Here is a 21708-nt window from a genome sequence, read left to right as displayed (position 1 = left end):
CAGCACATTCTTTCTTATATAAGGGGCCCAAAACTGCTCACAATACTCCAAGTGAGGCCTCACCAGTGCCTTATAAAGTCTCAACATTACATCCTTGCTTTTATATTCTAGTCCTCTCGAAATGAATGCTAACATTGCATTTGCCTTCCTCACCACAGACTCAACCTGCAAATTTTCCTTCAGGGAATCCTGCATAAGGACTCCCAAATCCCTTTGCACCTCAGATTTTTGAATTTTCTCTCCATTTAGAAAATAGCTATCATCCAGATCACTGACGTATAACATAAAAAGAATCAGTCCCAACACAGATCCCTGTAGAACACCACTAATCACCAGCAGCCAGCTAGAAAAGGCTCCCTTTATTCCCACTCTTTGCCCCCTACTGATCAGTCACTGCTTTATCCATGCTAGAATTGGTCCTGTAATACCATGGGCTCATAGCTTGTTAAGCAGCCTCATGTGTGGCACCTTGTCAAAGGCCTTCTGAAAATCCAAGTACACAACATCAATCTATTCTCCTTTGTCTAGCCTGCTTGTTATTTCTTCAGAGAGTTCCAAATGATTTGTCAAGCAAGATTTTCCCCTGAGGAAACCGTGCTGATTATGACCTATTTTATCACGACCCTTCAAGTACCCCAAACCACATCCTTTACAATCAACTCCACATCTTCCCAGCCACTGAGGTCAGACTAACTGGCCTATATTTCCTTTCTTCTGTCCCTCTCCCTTCTTTAAGGGAGTGACATTTGCAATTTTCCAGTCTTCTAGAACCATTCCAGAATCTAGTGATTCTTGAAAGATCATTACTAATGTCTACACGATCTCTTCAGCTACCTCTTTCAGAACTCTGGGGCGTACATCATCTACTCCAGGTGACTGATCTACCTTCAGACTTTTTAGTTTTCTAAGAACCTTCTCTCTAGTTGTGCTAACTTCACACTCTTCTGACCTCTGACACTCTCGAACTTCTACCATACTGCTAGTGTTTTCCACAGTGAAAACTGATGCAAAATATTTATTCAGTTTGTCCGGCCTTTTGCTGTCTCCCATTATTACCTCTCCAGCATCATTTTCCAGCAGTCCGATATCCACTTTTGCTTCTCTTTTACACTTACACTTCTCTTCTCTTATCTGAAGAAACTTCTGGCATCCTCTTTATATTATTGGCTAGCTTACTTTCATATTCCATCTTTACCTTCTTAATGACTTTTTTTAGTTGCCTTCTGTCAGTATTTAAAAATTTCCCAATCCTCTAACTTCTCACTAATGTTTGCTCTATTATATGTCCTCTCTTCTGATTTTATGTTGGCTTTGACTTTTCTTGTTAGCCATGGTACTGTCATATTTCCTTTAAAATTCTTTTCACTCTTTGGGATGTATATATCCTGTGCCTTCTGAATTGCTTCCATTGCTGCTCTGCCATCATCCCTGCTAGTGTTCTTTTCCAATCAATTCTGGCCAACTCCTCTTTCATGCCTCTGTAATTCCCTTTACTGCACTATAATACTGATACACCTGACATTAGCTTCTCCTTTTCAAATTTCAGGGTGAATTTGATCATATTATGATCACTTGTCCTTAAGGGTTTTTTACCTTAAGGTCTCTAATCAATTCTGGTTCATTGCACGACATCCAATCCAGAATAGCTGATGCTTCAGTGGGCTCAACCACAAGCTGCTCTAAAAAGCCAACTCATAGGTGTTGTAGAAATTCCCCCTCCTGGAAACCAGCACCTACCTGATTTTCCAAATCTACCTACATATTGAAATCCCCCATGACAATTGTAACATTGCCCTTTTGGCATGCATTTTCTATCTCCCATTGTAATTTGTAGACCACATACTTGCTACTGTTTGGGTGGGGGGGGGGTCTATATAACTTCTATCAGAGTCTTTTTGCCCTGGCAATTCCTTAGCTCTACCCACAATGATTCAACACCTTCCGACCCCATAAAGTTGCTCTCACAGACAAAGTGAAGGAGAATCCTAAGGGATTTTACGGATATGTTAAGAGCAAAAGGATTGCAAGGGACAGGATTGGTCCTCTGAAAGATCAGAATGGTAATCCGTGTGTGGAGCCCAGATGGGGGACTTTTTGCATCTGTATTTACTCATGAGACAAAAAATGAGGCAAAGTAGCATCAACTTCATGGACCCTGTACAGATTACAGAGGAGGTGTTTACTATCCTGGAGCACATCACAGGCAAAACACCGGCTGCGTGGGAGAAACCAGAGAGTGGTAGTAGAGGGATGCCACTCTGAATGGAGGGCTGTGACTAGTGATGTGCTGCAGGGATCGTTGCTGGGCTCTTTGTTGTTTGTCATCTATATCAATGATCTGGATGATAACATGGTCAACTGGATCAGAAAATTTGTGGATGACACCAAGATTGGGGGCTGTAGTGGACAGAGAGGAAGGCTATCACGGCTTGCATCAGCTGGAAAAATGGTAGATGGAATTTAACGCAGACAAGTGTGGGGTTTTGCACTTTGGTAGGACCAACCAGGGTATGTCTTACACAGTGAATGGTAAGGCACTGAGGAGTGTGGTAGAACAAAGAGATCTGGAAATACAGGTCCTTAATTCATTAAAAGTGGTGTCACAGGTAGATGGGGGTCATAAAGAAAGCTTTTGGAACATTTGCCTTCATAAATTAAAGTATTGATACAGGAGGTGGGATGTTATGTTGAAGTTGTATAAGACTTGGTGAGGCTTAATTTGGAGTATTGTATGTGGTTTTGGTCACCTACCTGCAGAAAAGATGCAAACAAGGTTGAAAGAGTAGAGAGAAAATTTACAAGGATGTTTTCGGGTCTGGAAGACCTGAGTTATAGGGAAAGGTTGAATAGGTTAGGGCTGTATTCCTTAGAACGTAGAAGATTTAGGGGAATTTTGATAGAGGTATACGAAATTATGAGGTGCAGGTACTTTACCTTGCCTGAACCTGATCTAGCCCAAGTCTGATGAGCCAAAGCCACTCTAAACACTGACCGTCTCACAATAATGGCCGTTCCGCTTACACTTGCATCATTTTTATTCGCCCTTTCTAATGAATCCTACTCAGTGATGGACTGTAGTCAAACTTTGAACTGCTGTAAAGTTCTGCCTTTTTAATCGTGAGTGCGGAACTCATTGCAAAGGTAGCTCTCGTCTCATACTCCTCGTATCGTGCTACCCATGTGACTCATTACCCTACCAACCCATGTCTTTGGAATGTGGGAGGAAAGTGGAAGAACGTGTAATCTTTCTTACAGACAGTGACGGGAATTGAACCCCAGTCGTTGGCACTGTAATAGCGTCCTACTAACCGCGATGTGAACATGCTGCCCCAGCGGTGGGGCACGAGGAAGTGCAATGGAACCAAGAGACTTAGAAGCGTGGCTTGTTGAAAATGGCATCCAAGGTGAAAAAGGTGTTTCGCATGCTGACTCCATCAGTCAGGACACGGAGTCTAGGAGCTGGAGTTGGAATATTAAGTTGCAGTTGTACAAGTCGCTGGTGAGGCCACACTTGGGAGTATTGTGTAGTTTTGGTCACCCTGTATTATGTACTCTTCACACACTTGTCCCCACCACTCGGGCACTCCCACAGGTCACCAAACCCTGCTGTCTGTGGCCTCTCTGTTAACTGGGCGACTCTGGCTGGTTCCCATAAGACATAGGAGCAGAATGAGGCCATTCAGCCCATCATATCTGCCCTGCCATTCCATCATGGCTGTTTTATCATCCCTCTCAACACCATTCCCGTTTTCTCCCAGTAACCTCTGACGTCCTAAGTAAACAAAAACCTAGCAACCTTTGCTTTAAATATACCCAATGCCAGTCTGCCAGAATGCCAATGAATTCCACAGATTTACCCATCTCTGGCGAAAGAAATTCCTCCTCATCTCTGTTCTAAATGGATGTCCTTTTATTCTGAGGCTGTGCCCTCTGGTCCTAGACTCCCTCCCTATAGGGAACATCCTCTCCACATCAACTCAGTTGAAGCTTTTGTGTTTTTTTTGGCGTGTGCGATGTTGGCGGGACGATGTCATTTTCATGTCTTTTACAAGGGCGGGGGGAGAGAGAGACAGACAGACACTGACTGACTGAGTGGCCACTCCTCACGCAGACATTTCGCGGCATTTTTCCTTTTATTTTACAAGGTCGAGTTGCGAATTGGACACTCAACTCGGCACGGATGGAAAGCGTACTTGGGAGTGGGACCCGGCCGGGTGAGTCCGGCGCTAATGGCCCCCAATTGAAGCTTTTCAACATTTCAATGGAATTGCCCTCCATTCTAAACTCCAGCGGGTACAGTCCCAGAGCCGTCAAACGCTCCTCACGTTAACCATTTCATTCTCGTGAACGTCCTCTGCAGCCTCTCCAATGCCGGGGTCGGGGGTTGGGGGGAGGGCGGAGGGGGCGTGGGATGCAGTGGGAGGGTGAGTGAGGGCCCGAGTCCTAAGTCCTGAGTCCTGGTGCGTGTTCCTGGCCGGTCTGTGTTGTCTGTCCATCACTGCCCGGTGTGACCGTCCCGCTCCTGGGGCAGACTCCCGCCTCCGATGCAGGGGGAGCGACCCCGAGGGATGGAGACGGAGATAGAAATGGAGTCGGCGACGTTCAGACTAGGAAACCGCCCTCTGGCTGTGAACCCGGCACTGGTGACGGCACCGGAGGAACCCGCACCTTGCAGGGAGAGAGCACAGGGAATTACAGAAGCCAGCGGCAAACAAGGGTTACAGTTCAGCCACTTCGCGCTCTGCCACTGGATCCAGTGTGGCCACCTTGCACTTCGCAGTGCATACAGTGCAGCTACTGCACTGAACCCTGAGCCCCACCCAAGTGCTGACCTTCTGACACCACCCCAATCCCCCCTCCTTCTGCCGATCACCCGGACTATTTTCGAAATGGAGAGAAAATTCAAAAATCTGAGGTGCAAAGAGACTTTGGAGTCCGTGAAGGTTAATTTGCAGGTTGAGTCTGTGGTGAGGAAGGCAAATGTAATGTTAGCATTCATTTCAAGAGGACTAAAATATAAAAGCAAGGATGTGATGTTGAGACTTTATAAAGCACTGGTGAGGCCTCACTTGGAGAATTATGAGCAGTTTTGGGCCCTTTACCTTAGAAACACTTGCAGCACTGTGTCCAGTTCTGGTCTCCTCACTATAGGAAGGATGTGGAAGCATTGGAAAGGATACAGAGGAGATTTACCAGGATGCTGCCTGGTTTAGAGAGTATGCATTATGATCAGAGATCAAGGGAGCTAGGGCTTTACTCTTTGGAGAGGAGGATGAGAGGAGACATGACAGAGGTATATAGGATATTAAGAGGAATAGATAGTGGATAGCCAGCGCCTCTTCCCCAGGGCACCACTGCTCAGTACAAGAGGACATGGCTTTAAGGTAAGGGGTGGGAAGTTCAAGGGGGATATTAGAAGAAGGTTTTTTACTCAGAGAGTGGTTGGTGCGTGGAATGCACTGCCTGAGTCAGTGGTGGAGGCAGATACACTAGAGAAATTTAAGAGACTACTAGACAGGTATATGGAGGAATTTAAGGTGAGAGGTTATATGGGAGGCAGGGTTTGAGGGTCAGCACATCGTGGGCCGAAGGGCCTGTACTGTGCTGTACTATTCTATGTTCTATATGAAAGGATGTGCTGAAACTGGAGAGGGTTCAAAGAAGGATCATGAAAATGATTCCAGGATTGAAAGGCTTGTCATATGAAGAGTGTCTGATGGCTCTGGGCCTGTATTCACTGGAAATCAGAAGCATGAGGGGTCACCTTATTGAAACCTATCGAATGGTGAAAGGCCTTGATAGGGTGGATGTGGAAAAGATGTTTACTATGGTGGGATAATCTAAGACCACAGGACACAGACTCAGACAAGAGGGGCGTCCTTTTAGAAAGGAGATGAGGAAGAATTCCTTTAGCAGAGAGTGGAATTCATTGCCACAGGAAGCCGTGGAGTCAAAGTCTTTATGTATATTTAAGGCAGAGGTTGATAGATTCTTGATTGGTCAGGGCATGAAGTGATACGGGGAGAAGGCGGGAGATTGGGGCTGAGAGGAAAATGGATCAGCCATGATGGGATAGCAGAGCAGACGATGGGCCAAATGACCTGATTCTGCTCTTGTATCTTATGGTCTTATTGACACCGCTGCGTCCTTTCCTCTCCACTGGCTCAAGACAATGTGGATAAATGTGAGGTTTTCCACTTTGGTGGCAAGAACAGGAAGGCAGATTACTATCTGAATGGTGTCAGGTTAGGAAAAGGGGAAGTACAATGAGATCTGGGTGTCCTTGTTCATCAGTCACTGAAAGTAAGCATGCAGGTACAGCAGGCAGTGAAGAAAGCTAATGGCATGTTGGCCTTCATAACAAGAGGAATTGAGTATAGGAGCAAAGAGGTCCTTCTGCAGTTGTACAGGGCCCTGGTGAGACAATACCTGGAGTACTGTGTACAGTTTTGGTCTCCAAATTTGAGGAAGGACATTCTTGCTATTGAGGGAGTGCAGCGTAGGTTCACGAGGTTAATTCCTGGGATGGCAGGACTGTCACATGTTGAAAGATTGGAGTGACTGGGCTTGTATACACTGGAATTTAGAAGGATGAAAGGGGATCTGATTGAAACACATAAGATTATTAAGGGATTGGACACGCCGGAGGCAGGAACCATGTTCCCGATGTTGGGGGAGTCCAGAACCAGAGGCCACAATTTGAGAATAAGGGGTAGGCCATTTAGAACGGAGTTGAGGAAAAACTTTTTTCACCCAGAGAGTTGTGGATCTGTGGAATGCTCTGCCTCAGAAGGCAGTGGAGGCCAATTCTCTGGATGCTTTCAAGAAAGAGTTAGATGGAGCTCTTAAAGATAGTGGAGTCAAGGGATATGGGGATAAGGTAGGAACTGGATACTGATTGTGGATGATCAGCCACGATCACAGTGAATGGCGGTGCTGGCTCGAAGGGCCGAATGGCCTACTCCTGCACCTATTGTCCATTAAGACAGTGAGGCATGAGCTGGATATTCGACTGAAGGGAGCTCACAAATGGGACAGAGCCACCCTGAGCCAATCCCACCCCCACAACCACCCCAAACCTCTCCAGCACAAAGTCCCTCAGCCTCACTCCAACACCGTCTGTGCTTCTGGGACTTTCACCGAGGGCAAAGCTGTCCTCTGTAGGAGCAGCGTGGGGCAAGAGGGAAGGGGAGGAGGAAGAGGGGCAAGAGGGAGGGGAGGAGGAAGAGGGGCAAGGGGGTGAGGAGGAAGGGGGGCAAGGGGGAGGAGGAAGGGGGCAAGGGGGAGGGGGAGGGAGAGGGGCAAGAGGGAGGGGCAGAGTGGGGCAGGGCTCAGCTCACAGATCGAGACCATCCCATTGGGACTGGGGACCGACTACCCACCCACCCAAACACGTTACCATCAGGAAGCTGCTCTTACCGGTGTCAATTGTCCAGCTGGAGTCCCACTGCCAGGATCCCCACTGTGCGTGGTGTCCCTCTGATCCCCGGGATCTGCATGGAAACGATAAAAATCACGTCACAAACACCAGGGGAGGCTCCCAGTCTGTGCAGCCGACCACAGATCCCCAGATAGCCCCAGCCCGGACCGACGGACAAGCCCTGGCCCAACCCCCAGACAAGGCTGGCCAAGACCACTGGACAAACCCAGCTGGTCAGGATTTCAAAGTCACAAGGGCAAGGTAAATTTATTATCAAAGTACATAAATGTCACCACGTACAACCCTGAGATTCATTTTCTTGCAGGCATTCACATTAAATACAAAGAAACACAATAGAATCGATGGAAAACTCCACACAATACAGAGACAGACAACCAATACTGCAAAAGACAACAGTGCAAATACAAAAGAAAAAATAAATAATAACAATAAATAAGCAATAAATATCAAGAACATGAGATGAAGAGTCCTTGTAAGGGGATGTATAGGTTCAGCGACGGGGTGAGTGGAGTTGTCTGAAAGTTCAGACCCCTGACCCTCCTCCCCCCACCACCCCGGAGTTATCACCTCTGCAGTCTCGCCACGACAGTGCCAGAACCGGGTTCAATTCCATACATTGTCTGTATATTCTCTGTCACCGTGTGGGTTTCCTCCGGGTGCTCCAGTTTCCTCCCACAATCCAAACACTCTGGCCGGTTGGTCACATTCCACAGATGTGAGAAGGCTCATTGGGTGGAATTGGGTGGCGCAGACTCGCTGGGTCCACTGAAGGATCTGATACTGTGTCACATCTCTAACTAAACCAAGTACAATAAACTCAAAGTTCCTGGGAAAGGTACAGGAGCCCGAAGGCACACATTCAACATCTCTTCCCCTCTGCCACCAGATTCCTGACTCGACAATGAGCCCATCAACACTTTGCTCTCTTTTTGGACTATTTAATGTAATTTACATACAGCAGATATGCTTCTTGTTGTAAGTTATAGTTTTTTAAATTATTTTTATGTATTGGAATGTACTGTAGCCACAAAACGCCAACACCTGCATCCTCAACACCTCTGTGGGTCTGTCCTGGGCCCAACATATCAAGGACGGCTGACAGCAGCCGTGTTTCAGTGGGAGTTTGAGGACATCAAAGACTCTCACATTTCTACAGAAGGACCATGGACAGCCTTCTGACTGGCTGCATCACTGTGCGGTTTGGAAGGGGCAGGCAGGGGGTGGGGGGGGTGCACCGCACAGGATCAAAGGAAGCTGCAGAAACTTGTAAACTCAGTCAGCTCCATCAGGGGCACTGGCCTCCCCAGCATCGAGGACAGTGATGCCTCAGAGAGATGGTGCCCATCATTAACTATCTAATCACCCAGGACAAGCCCTGTTCTCATTGCTAGGAGGTACAGGAGCCTGAAGACACACACTCAACAATTCAAGACAGCTTCTTCCCTGCAACACCAGAATCCTGAACAGACAGTGAACCATCCTCACTTTTTTTTTAAAGTTTTATTTTTGCACTACTTAATTAATTTATTTAGCATACAGTGCCTATAAAAAGTATTCACCGCCCCCCCCCCCCCCAGAAGTTTTCATGTCTTGTTGTTTTACAACATTGAATCACAGTAGATTTAATTTGGCTTTTTTGACACTGATCAACAGGAAAAGACTTTTGTGTCAAGGTGAAAACAGATTTCTACAAAGTGATCTAAATTAATTACAATTATTAAACTCTCTCTCTCCATCCATCCAGCCCATAGGATGATGATGGTTCTTTTCAGTCAGTTAGTGGGGTGGGACCCCACTCCTCAGAAAGGAACAGCCTGTGCGTGAGTGGATTTTAGGTGAGTAGGGGGTTGCAGAGGTCCTGACCCACCCTCTTGACATCCCCTCCCAGATCCAGCGGCATGGTGGGGTCCAAGGCGGCTGGGGGAAGTTCTGTTGCAATGAATGGCCAGACCAAGCTTCGATGCAAGAGATGCCCTCTCCGCGCTTCGCAGCACGTGTTTGCTAGATGGCCGTTGACCCTACGAGAGGGTCCATCCGCCCTTTGACAGGTCTTGTTTTTCATCCTGCAGGGTGTCTAGCCACCCTCCTCACCAGGCAAGCCTGATGGGGGAGCCGGTTTAGTCACTGACCACTCGACCATGCGACAGGTAGTACTGGGTTACGTGGTACCAGTAGCACTCAGACCAGTGACCTGATGTAATTATTAAACACAAAATAATTGATTGCATAAGTATTCACCCCCTTCAAGTCAGTATATAGTAGATGCACCTTTGGCAGCAATTACAGCCTTGAGTCTGTGTGGATCGGTCTCTATCAGCTTTGCCCATCTGGGCACTGAAATTTTTCCCTATTCTTCTTTACAAAACTGCTCAAGTTCTGACAGGTTGCATGGGGATCGTGAGTGAACAGCCTTTTTCAAGTCCATCCATAAATTCTCAGTTGGATTGAGATCTGGACTCTGACTCGGCCACTCCAGGACATTAACTTTGTTGTTTTTAAGCCATACCTGTGTAGTTTTGGCTTTTTGCTTGGGGGTCATTGTCTTGCTGGAAAACAGGTCTTCTCCTAAGTCACAGTTCTGTTGCAGACCACATCAGGTTCTCCTCCAGGATTTCCCTGTATTTTGCTGCATTCATTTTATCCTCTACATTCACAAGCCTTCCCGGGCCTGCTGCAGTGAAGCATCTCCACAGCATGATGCAGCCACCACCATGCCTCACGGTAGGGGTGGTGTGTTTACAATGATGTGCGGCGTTTGGTTTGCACCAAACATAATGTCTCGTCTAACGGCCAAAAAGCTCAATTTTCGTTTTGTCAGAACATAGAATTTTCTTCCAGCTGACTTCAGAGTCTCCCACATGCCTTCTGGCAAATTCTAGCTGAGATTTCATGTCAGTGGCTTGCTCTTTGCCACTCTCCCATAAAGCTGCGACTGGTGAAGCTCCTGGGCAACAGTTGTTGTATGTACAGTCTCTCCCATCCCAGCCACTGAAGCTTGTAACTCCTCCAGAGTTGTCATAGGTCTCTTGGTGGCCTCCCTCACTAATCCCCTTCTTGCACGGTCACTCAGTTTTTGAGGATGGCCTGCTCTAGGCAGATTTACAGCTGAGCCATATTCTTTCCAGTTCTTGATGATTAACTTAACTGTACTCCAAGGGACATTCAGTGACTTGGAAATGTTCTTGTATCCATCTCCTGACTTGTGCTTTTCAATAACCTTTTCGTGGAGCTGCTTGGAGTGTTCTTTTGTCTTCATGGTGTAGTTTTTGCCAGGATACTGGCTCACCAGCAGTTGGACCTTCCAGATACAGGAGTATTTTTACTACAATCGATTGAAACATCTCAAATGCACACTGGTGATCTCCATTTAACTAATTATGTGAATTTTAAAACCAATTGGCTGCACCAGCGATGATTTGATGTGTCATCTTAAAGGGGGTGTGTGTATGTATATGTACACACACATAATATATTTACGGTAATTCAGATTTTTTTTCTCTATTATTATGTTGCAACGTACTGTTGCCATAAAGACAACAAACTTCACGACATCTGCCAGTGATATTAAACCCGATTCTGATTCTAGAAATGGTGTCAGGTGAATGTACTCGAAGGGATGAAAGAGCCCATCGGCAGGACTTGTGCGATCGGAGAAGGCACTAGCTGAGCTTACTGGGAGATAAACGGCATTCCTCCTGCTGTGCTGGTCCCACAGAGTGAAAGCCTGGCAAAAAGAAGTCCGGGGCAGGAGGCGAGAACGGAGGAGGAGACAGGAGGCTGGGGTCCTGAGGAAAGAAATCAGGGAAGGTGACACTTAGAGGGTGCAATTTGGTTCAAAGTGAACACCCCTCCTGCTGTGGGCCCGAACACCCATCCTGCTTGTGGGCCCGAACACACCCCTCCTGCTTGTGGGCCCGAACACACCCCTCCTGCTTGTGGACTCGAACACACCCCTCCTGCTTGTGGGCCCGAACACACTCCTCCTGCTTGTGGGCCCGAACACACCCCTCCTGCTTATGGGCCCGAACACACCCCTCCTGCTTGTGGACTCGAACACACCCCTCCTGCTTGTGGGCCCGAACACACCCCTCCTGCTTGTGGGCCCGAACACACCCCTCCTGCTTGTGGGCCCGAACACACTCCTCCTGCTTGTGGGCCCGAACACACTCCTCCTGCTTGTGGGCCCGAACACACCCCTCCTGCTTATGGGCCCGAACACACCCCTCCTGCTTATGGGCCCGAACACACCCCTCCTGCTTGTGGACTCGAACACACCCCTCCTGCTTATGGGCCCGAACACACCCCTCCTGCTTGTGGACTCGAACACACCCCTCCTGCTTGTGGACTCAAACACACCCCTCCTGCTTGTGGACTCAAACACACCCCTCCTGCTGTGGGCCCGAACACACCCCTCCTGCTGTGGGCCCGAACACACCCCTCCTGCTTGTGGACTCAAACACACCCCTCCTGCTTGTGGACTCAAACACACCTCTCCTGCTTGTGGACTCAAACACACCCCTCCTGCTTGTGGACTCAAACACACCCCTCCTGCTTGTGGACTCAAACACACCCCTCCTGCTGTGGGCCCGAACACACTCCTCCTGCTTGTGGACCCGAACACACCCCTCCTGCTTGTGGACTCAAACACACCCCTCCTGCTTGTGGACCCGAACACACCCCTCCTGCTTGTGGACCCGAACACACCCCTCCTGCTTGTGGGCCCGAACACACCCCTCCTGCTGTGGGCCTGAAGCAAGTTACCGCGCAAGGTGAGGGAGTGGTTAAGAATGTGTGTGGTGTATTGGCTATCATTAGTTGGGGTATTGAGTTCAAGAGCCGCGAGATAATGTTGCTGCTCTATAAGACCCTGGTTAGACCACACTTGGAATATTGTGTTTAATTCTGATCACCTCATTGTAGGAAGGATGTAGAAGCTTTAGAGAAATTTACCAGGATGCTGCCTGGATTAGAGAGCATGTCTTATGATGATAGGATGAGTGAGCTCGGGCTTTTCTCTCTGGAGTGAAGGAGGATGAGAGGTGACTAGATAGAGGTGTACAAGATGATAAGAGGCATAGATCGAGTGGACAGACAGAGACTTCTTCCCAGGGTAGAAATGGCTAATACAAGGGGCATAATGTTAAGGAGATTGGAGGAAAGTATTGGGGGGGGGATGTCAGACATAGGTTTTTTTTAAACACGGAAAGTGGTAGGGTGTGTGGAACGCACTGCCAGGGTTGGTGGTTGAGGCAGACACATTAGGGAGATTTAAGAGTCTCTGAGCTAACCACATGCTTGATAATGGAGGGCTATGCAGAAGGGAAGGGTTAGATTGTTCTTGGAGTTGGTTAAAATGTCGGCACAACACGGGAGGCTGAAGTGGCTGTACTATGAACCAAGGGTGGAGGGAGGCAGGACCCAGGAACACAGACTGACCGGGCAGTCACCCCAGACAGTGCAAAGGGTCAGGGTTTTACCTAGAGGTTTGGAGACGATGATTTAAGTCGTTAGGTGATCCGGTGTGAAGTGCAGAGTGGCCACAGACGCAGGGGAAGGGTCTCAGGAGAGGGGAGGGTGATGGAGCAGAGGGGGCAGGAGTATTTGAGGCACCCTACCGCCTCCGGATCCAGTTCAGGATCCGCTCGGCCCTCACTCAGCAACTCCACCAGCAGAGAGGGGAAGACGCCAGCTCGTCCGCAGAACTCCCCCTTCCAGAATCCGTCGTCAACTCCGCACGCCCCGGTGTGCAGCACCCGGATCACTGCTCCCTCCGGGAAGCACAGCTCCTCGTCGCTCTGTCCCTGGTAGTCGTACAGCGCCACGGCCAAGCGTTCTGCGGGGAGAGCAAGCCATGAGGAATCGCAGAAATGGGGCCACCCCAACAGAGACATCGCCCCACCCAGTCTCCCAGCATCAACCCTGCAGGCCCACACTCCCTCAGTGTCACAAGGGAAAGCTGCCAACGCTCTCTCCCTGCCAGCACCTTCCCTGGGCGAAGGCTGCCCATGCCCACCTGAGGGACAGGGACAGGGGAGAAAGCTGAAGGGGTCAAAAAGATGAGGTGGTCCTCCCTCAGCACTGCATCTCCCTCAGCACCTCACCTCACTCAGCACCTCACCTCCCTCAGAACCTCACCTCACCTCCCTCCGCACAGCACCTCACCTCCCTCCGCAACAGCACCTCACCTCCCTCAGAACCTCACCTCACCTCCCTCTGCACAGCACCTCACCTCCCTCCGCAACAGCACCTCACTCCGCACCTCACCTCAGCTCTCTCAGCACCTCACCTCCCTCGGCACCGCTGCTTTTTTTTAACCATACAAAACATTATTCCAATACAAAAGACATACAGATGTTGGGGTTTACAATACAGTTAGTGAATTCAAATCAAAATACAGTTTTTATCATCTACAATATACTCAGTTCCCTGAGATGACCTATCATTCCCAGGAATCCCCCACTGTACCCGTTGTAACCGCATGCTCCCTCTCCAAGGACAGCCGGGCATGCCGGACAGCCTGGCAAAGCTTTCTGCTGCCAAGACCCTTGGCCAGGCCCAGGACCAAGCCCACCAGGAGATCGCCCTCACACCCCACCCCCTTACAAACTGGGTGCCCGTATATGAGGAGCGCTGGACTCAAGTGCAGCCAGGACCTCAGCAGCAGCTCTCTGAGAAACTCAGAGCGGCTGCAACCTCTCACCTTCCGTGTACGCGTGGGCAGACGGACGGGGTGTTGGTGAACCTGCTCAGGAACCTGTCGTACGGGGACTGCCCGAAGCAACACCTTCCACCCCAGGCCCCAAGTACAGGGGAAGCACCCGTGCGTAAAGGGACTTCCACTGGGGACCTCCTCCTCGCCAGATGGAAACACGGACCGCCAAGGCGAGTCCGCTCGGCAGATGAAGGTGGGGAAGTGGGAGGTGAACAGGAGTCAATACAAGAAGCGTTTCAGAGCGTCACAGAACTGCAGGGTGGGCAACCCCGCGAGATGGCTCATGATGTGCGGGACCCTCTCCCACGTGGTCTCCTTGCTACTTTCTTGCCCATTCTCCGAATCTGTCCAAATCCTTCTGCAGCCTACCTGTTTCCTCAACACTACCTGCCCCTCCACCAGTCTTCGCATCATCTGCAAACTTGGCAACAAAGCCATCTAGTCCATCATCTAAGTCATTGATATACAGCATAAAAAGACACTGTCCCAACACCAACCCCTGTAGAACACCGCTAGTCACTGGCAGCCAACCAGAGAACCCTAGCGCAGTTCATCCGGTCCCGGTGACCTCTGTACCCTTAGGTCTTTCAGCTTTTCGAGCACCTTCTCCCTTGTGACGGTAACTGCACCCACTTCTCTTCCTTCACACACTACAACATCAGGCACACTGCTAGTGTCTTCCACAGTGAAGACTGACGCAAAATATCCTCTGCCATAACCTTGTCCCCCATTCATATCTCTGGCCTCATTTTCTAGTGGTCCTATATCCACTCTCATCTCTCTTTTATTTCTTACATACTTGAAAAAGCTTTTACTATCCACTTGTTGATATTGTTTGCTAGCTTGCTTTCATATTTCATCTTTTCCTTCCTAATGATTCTTTTAGTTGCTCTCTGGAGGTTTTTAAAAACTTCCCGATCCTCTATCTTCCCACTAATTTTTTGCTTTGTTGTATGCCATCTCCTTTGTTTTACATTAGCTTTGACTTCCCTTGTCAGCCATGGTTGTACTATTTTGCCATTTGAGTATTTCTTTGATTTTGGAATATACATGTCCTGCACCTTCCTCATTTTTCCCTGAACTTCAAACCATTGCTGCTCTGCTGTCAGCAGCTCCTCTCTCATACCACTGTCATTTCCCCTACTCCACTGAAATTCTGCTACAGTGTTGGTGCAGCCAGAAACCCTCCACTTCCCCGAGCCCCCTTGATGCCCACCGTGATGGGATGGGGACGAGTTCCCCCACAGCTGGAGCACTGTCCCTCACCCACGCAGGAGCACCCTGTCTGAATGAGACTAGACCCCAGACCCTCAACAGTTCTCGATAAGGCCAGTGCAGTTTCCTCAAAGTGGCATGGCTGATGCTGTCTGCTGGAAGTCATTTGTCCTCCTGCAGGCAGCGTCCCCAGCAGAGAAGGTGCGCGCCTCCTCGGAGGGTGGTCGTTACACAGGTATCGCTGCAGGTTTCTGAGGCAGAGAGCCGTTGGCTGCGTGCAGGCGCACACCAAGGACTAGCCGCCCTCCGCGATCGGAAGTCTCGGGACCAATGCCTCCTGTTGCCCCAGAAGAAGTCCACCTGCCTCTTCTGGGCCCCGGAGACAAAAGCACTGGGCGGGACTGAAGTAATCAGCCAGTACATATCACTGAGGCGACAAGCTGATTTGTATCTAAAGCCCTTTCCTGGTACGAGATCGCACATAGGAGGTCTGACCAGCACCCCAGACAGGCAGAGATCTTTGTCTCCAAATCCGGCCAGTTTGCCGGCCAGGCCTCCTCCGTCAAGCTCAGGTAGACCCCCAAGTGGAGGAGGTACGTGGCGCTCCACACAAAGGATCTCAACCCCTCCGGTAGGGAGCTCACCTGCCACTGACCCACTAAGAGGCCCGTGCTCCCCTCCCAGCTGACCCTCACAGAGGACACAGCTGGGAAGACCTGCTGGTAGTTTCTGCAAGTTAACAGGGTCGGTAACTGTCATCGGCGTAAGTCGAAGGGACGACCTCCATGTCTGGTTCATGTAGAACCAGACCCGTTAACCTCTTATGGAGAAGGCACAGGAAAGACTCCACACAGAGTACAACTGCCCTGATGGGGCACCTCTGACGCATCCCCCTCCCAAAGCACGAGGGTGCTGTCAAGGACTCATTAGCCTCTCTGCAGCCGTGTACAACAGTTGGACGTGGGCCAAAAAATGCGGCCTGAGCCCAAACACTCGCAGAGTCCCAAAAAGGTACTCGTGGTTACTCAATCAAAAGCCTTCTCTTGGTCAAGGGAGAAAGTGACTGACAGACCAGCCTTCTGGCACAAGTAAATCAGATCCTGGACAAGCTGGATATTGTCCTGGATCGACCATTCTGGGACTGTGCAGGACTGATCAAGGTGGACTACTTGGGCCAGCACGGAGCCCAGACAATCGGCCATTGTCCGGGCAAAGATCTTGTACTACGCACTGAGGGAGATACTGGGTGCCAATTCCTCAGGCAATAGAGATCTCCCTTCTGTGGCAACAGGGCTACAACTGCCCTGCACCAAGCGAGTGGCATCCTACCTGGCACCATGCTTTCCCCCAATACCCTTGAATAATCAACCCCGAGGACATCCAGAAGGCCCAGAGAAACTCAATGGTCAACCATCCAGTCCCCGGGACTTGCCTCTCTACAGCTGGCTGAGGGCACTGGTGTTGTGTTCTTTATATTTATACGTACCGATAAAGAATCATATTCTGGAAGACATAGAACTTTTATTTACAGCAACAACCAAAGCAAGTTTTTTACAGTACCATGTTCTCGATCATTCTATCATTTCTGCGCATGCTCAGAACTCTCTCCAATCACGTTTTTACACGTGATATCACCACAACTGGTCAGCTCGACCAAAGACGACAGTGCATCAAGCCGCTCAGTAACTCCCGGGCTGACCCTCGGCAAGTCCTCCCACAGAACCCTGCGAGCATCCTCACTGCACGGGTCGGCAAGAATAGAGCCTCGTAAAAGGAATGGATTTCCGTAATCATTCTCACCAGATCCGTGACGGAGAAGCCATCCTCTGCCAGCAGCTCCACTATCTCCCTGCGGACACCCCTCCCGCCTAGGGAGCGTAGAAGGGCGAGGCGTGGTTCAGATATCCAGCTGCAGGTGCCTAAGCACTTCCTTCATTCGCTAGTACTCATCCCAGAGGGACTGGTCCCAATCGGCCGGCTCCCAGCCTGACTCCAGGTCGACTAGCTCCTTCTCAAGCCGATCGATCCCGGACATGGAGCCACACGCAGATTCCCGGCAGAAAAGCCTGACGTGAGCGCCTCCTTCCTCCGCTGGTCCTCATCCCAGAGGGGCTGGTCCCCCTCGGTCGGCCAGAGCCGGGATTCCAAGTCAATCAGCTCCTTCTCGAGCCGGTCGATCCCGGACATCCGCCACCTGGTCGACCCACGGACACATTCCTGGCAGAACAGTCAGATGTGACCTTTGACCACATCCCTCGAGAGCCGCAGAGACGGGAAACTCCCCCGCTCCTCCCGCCAGGACTTCCAGAACAGCCGGAACAAATCCCGGAACGGGCCGTCCTCCAGCAGCCGGTTGATGAAGTGCCAGTACGCGGATCCCACCCGGGCGGGCAGCGCATTCAGCTCCGCCCACACCAGCTGGTGGTCCGAGCACGCAACCAGCCACGTGGGGGCCGGGCGCCACCCAGGAGACGTGCATCCTAGAGATACAGAGTTGATCGATCCGCGAGCCATCCCCTCTGTACCTCCTCGAGAATGCACAGAGTCAAGGTGAAGGCTTCACCAGGCATCAACCAAGACCGAGGATACAACCAACTCCCGTAACTTCCAGATGTTCAGCTACTCTGGGGACTGGTGCGATCCCTCTCCTCGAGGGTGCAGTTAAAATCACCCCCCGCGCTCTGATCTATCGACCCCAGCAGTGCAGACACTGCTCGGAACAGGCACGCCTGCACCGGGCCAGGCTCAGGGGCGTACACACTGACAAAGCGCATTGGTACACCGTCCTGACCCACGGCGAGGTGAAGCAGGCGGCCTGGCATGAGTTCTTGGACTTTAAGTATCTCAACTGGAAAAGGGGGCCAGCAAGATGGCCACCCCGCTGGAGGTGGAGCTGAGGTGACTCATGTAGACCCCCCACCCCCATGAGGCCCTCCCCTTAAGGGTCGCCTCAGCTCCCCTCCCCTTCTTTTGGAGGATTATGCAGATAGACTGGACCTGATCTGACCAGTGATCAGTGGCCAACTGGGCTTGAGAGGTTTCCTCCGGTGGTCCTCCACAAACATCCGGATCTCCTCCACAAACATCTGGATCTCCTCCACAAACATCCGGATCTCCTCCACAAACATCCGGATCTCCTCCACAGACATCCGGATCTCCTCCACAGACATCCGGATCTCCTCCACAAACATCCGGATCTCCTCCACAGACATCCGGATCTCCTCCACAGACATCCGGATCTCCTGCACAGGGACAGCCCGTGACTTGGTCTGCCTTCTCAGCTTCAAGTCACCCCTCCCCTGTTCCCTCACTGCGTCCCAGGCTCTCCTCACTATCCATCGCACCCAACGTGACCACCTCACTTCTCACTGCAGCCCGAACAGAAGAGCCCACAATGGCCACTATCCCATCCCCAGGACCAGTGACAGAGGGAGGCCCCACCACCCCTGAGTCCAGAATCACCCTCACATCCTTGTCACCCTCCCCAGAGTCAGCACGAGCAGAGTCCCCTCCCACCTCACCCCTCAGGACATCCTCTCTCTGATTAGCTGCACAGAACGGTGATCCAAGGTTGCTCTGTTCACCTCATGGACCAGACACTACTTCGCAGAGTATCTAGCCTCGATTAAGGCAATCTGGGAAATTAATCCCACTGGTGACCCCCCCCCCACCCACAAGCAATGCCCTTTGCTGCTCGTTCTGAGTGTGCTGTCTCAGCTGAAGGCGTCTGCCTCCCCACACAGCCCCTCTCACCAGCCCAGAGGATGCATGTTCTGGGGATGCCCCCCCCAGCATAGGGCAATCCTCCAGCTGTGAGGGGAATACAGCCTTTACCAGGGGTAAATCTTCCTCCAGTGCACCCTGGTCTTCAGGATACCTACGCTGAGGCACACCGACCTCCATTTCAGAGGCACCACTTCCCTCCCCTCCTCCGACAACCAGGCTCTTCCTGAATCTCAACAGCCACAGGACCACTCTGAGCTTGGTTCAACACCTCCTGCCCACTTCTTCTCTCAGGGGAGAAGCCTTCAGGTGCTTCTCCTTTTTCACCTTCCCACCCGTCACCTGAACCCACGCTTAGCGTCAGTCCCTGACTGGGATATTACACAGTCTACACCCAGAGGAGCACAGTTCAGAGAGGAGGCGGGATGGAGTGGATAGGCAGGGGAAGTCCGCGAGGTGTTAAAACCTCAGCGCTCCTATGTGGCTACAAACAATGAAGAGCCAGTCCGTTCTTCTGTCAGCTGCTCCAAAGTCCTCTTCAGCAGCCCCCCTGGGGCTAAGCACTCCGAAGAGGAGGAGTTTTCTGTTACAAACGGAATAAATCCATCCCTGCTCCCCGCAGAGTTAGACTCGAAACTTTGGCAATCTGCCACCCACACCCACTGCTCAGCGCTGAATAGGCACAGCCCAAAAAACTTCATCAAACAGAAACTTTCCAGGCAAAGAAAATGTTTCAGTCCAGTCCACTGCTGAGAGGATACTCCACACTCCCAAAGTCTCCTGATGGCCCCAAAAATTCTTCTTTGTGATTTTGCCACAAATTTTCAACTTTAGGAGAGAGTTCCTAAAGGTTTGAGCCTCTCTCTCAGTACCATCCCTCCCACACCATGACACTCCTACAGCACCACCCCTCTCAGTGTGACCGTCCCTCAGTACCGCCCCTCCCACAGTGTGACCCTCCCTCCGTACCACCTCTCCCACAGTGTGACCCTCCCTCAGTACCACCCCTCCCACAGTGTGACCCTCCCTCAGTACCACCCCTCCCACAGTGTGACCCTCCCTCAGTACCGCCCCTCCTACAGTGTGACCCTCCCATAGTGACCCACCTCCAGATGACGCCTGCTCTGTGGAGCCACTGGGTGAGAAATTCCAACTCATGTCCTGATTGTCTGAGGAGTTCCTGCTGGGATTGGCTCCACTCGGGAACTGAAGGTAACTCTCCGGAATGTAGCCGACCTGTGCCGAGAAGTTCCGAGCCTGTGGGAGAGGGGCACACATGCATTTAACTACGACCCCCTCCCATCTGTGGAACAGGCATCCCCCCCCCCCCCATCTATGCTGAATAAATGTATGCCTTCTGCCTGTACACGAGGCACATCCCTCCAGGTCCTGTCTGTTCCATTGTCCATCACCTTCGTATTGCCTCCACCACCATTCCAGTCACCCACCACATACTTGCCCTGTACACCTCGCTTTACTGAAAGCTAATTCACACCTAATCTAACCCAATAGAGTAGATTACTGTCACGCACTTTTGGTTGGCCTTCCAAAGCAATCTATTGGCTGACTGATCCAGAACACCACTGTGAGACTTTTAACCAAAACCAGGATGAGGGAACATATCATTCCTGTACGAGCTACTCTGCATTGGCTTTCTGAATCTTTTAGCAATAATTTTAAAAGTTTTCTTGCTTGTTTTTAAAGCTGTCAATGGTCTGGGACTGGAGTACATCACAGAATCATTTTTGTTTTGTAATCCTGCTTGAGGTCTCAGGTTTCTCTTGTTAGTTTCTTAAATTTAAACAATCTTCCTCAAAAGATGGTCAGGTCAGCTTTTCTGAACTATGCTCCAAAAATGTGGAATTCAGTATCTAAAACTATAGGGATGCAGACTCAGTTGGCATTCTAAACACCAGCCCAAAACCTATTTACTTAATCTTGTTTTTAACTAACATTGTTCTGTCTTTTATTTTCATGTTTATTGTCATTTTATTTTCATGTTTGCATTGTATCCCATTGTAAATCACTTTGACCCATATTGTCTGTGTGAAAAGTGCTCTGGAAATAAAATTATTTTTATTACTACATTTCCTTTAAACTTACCCCTCTCACCTTAAATGCTGGAGGAACCTCTGGAATTAGACATTTCAACCCTTGGGAAAAGATACTCTGTCCACTCTATCTCTGTCTCTCATAATCTGAGAGATCTCTCAGATCTCCCCTCAGCCTCTGGCGCTCCAGAGAAAACAACCCAAGCTGTCCAACCTCTCGTGATAGCACATGCCAACTAATCCAGGCAGTGTCCCGTTAAACCTCTTCTACACCCTTGACATCCTTCCTATAATAGGGCATCAGAACTGTACAATACTGCTCCAGATGTGGTTGAACAAAAGTTCAACCCAACTGCAACATGATTTCCTGACTCGTTCTCAACGCCTGTAACAATGAAGACAGGCACGCCACCTTCACCATCCTGTAAATTCCATTTAAAACTTTCTTCCATTCACCGTTTCCAACAATGCCATCCTGGCCTAGAACATCACAGCACAAGTGCAAGTTTGGGTCAGAAATCTGATCAGATTCAACGTCAAAGCAAACAGCAGACCCCAGGGGCTGA

At 50.2% G+C, this 21708-nt stretch overlaps 1 protein-coding gene across 1 annotated transcript in view; it reads right to left on the bottom strand.

Moving 5' to 3' along the window:
* Positions 1-4122: 4122 nt before the first annotated feature.
* LOC140200991 (F-BAR and double SH3 domains protein 1-like) overlaps positions 4123-21708 on the bottom strand; it is a 69147-nt gene continuing 51561 nt past the window's right edge. The window contains exons 17-21 of the mRNA XM_072264628.1: positions 20198-20348; positions 13057-13274; positions 11115-11226; positions 7420-7493; positions 4123-4668 (exon numbers count right to left, since the gene is read on the bottom strand). Coding sequence (XP_072120729.1) covers positions 4603-4668; positions 7420-7493; positions 11115-11226; positions 13057-13274; positions 20198-20348 — 621 coding nt within the window. The 3' untranslated portion in view covers positions 4123-4602. The remainder of the gene's footprint in view (positions 4669-7419; positions 7494-11114; positions 11227-13056; positions 13275-20197; positions 20349-21708) is intronic.

Source organism: Mobula birostris, chromosome 7, assembly GCF_030028105.1.
Source record: "Mobula birostris isolate sMobBir1 chromosome 7, sMobBir1.hap1, whole genome shotgun sequence".
Classification (NCBI taxonomy): Eukaryota; Metazoa; Chordata; class Chondrichthyes; order Myliobatiformes; family Myliobatidae; genus Mobula; species Mobula birostris.
The sequence above is the reverse complement of the archived record's forward strand: the minus strand, read 5'-3'. Positions and strand labels throughout refer to the sequence as shown.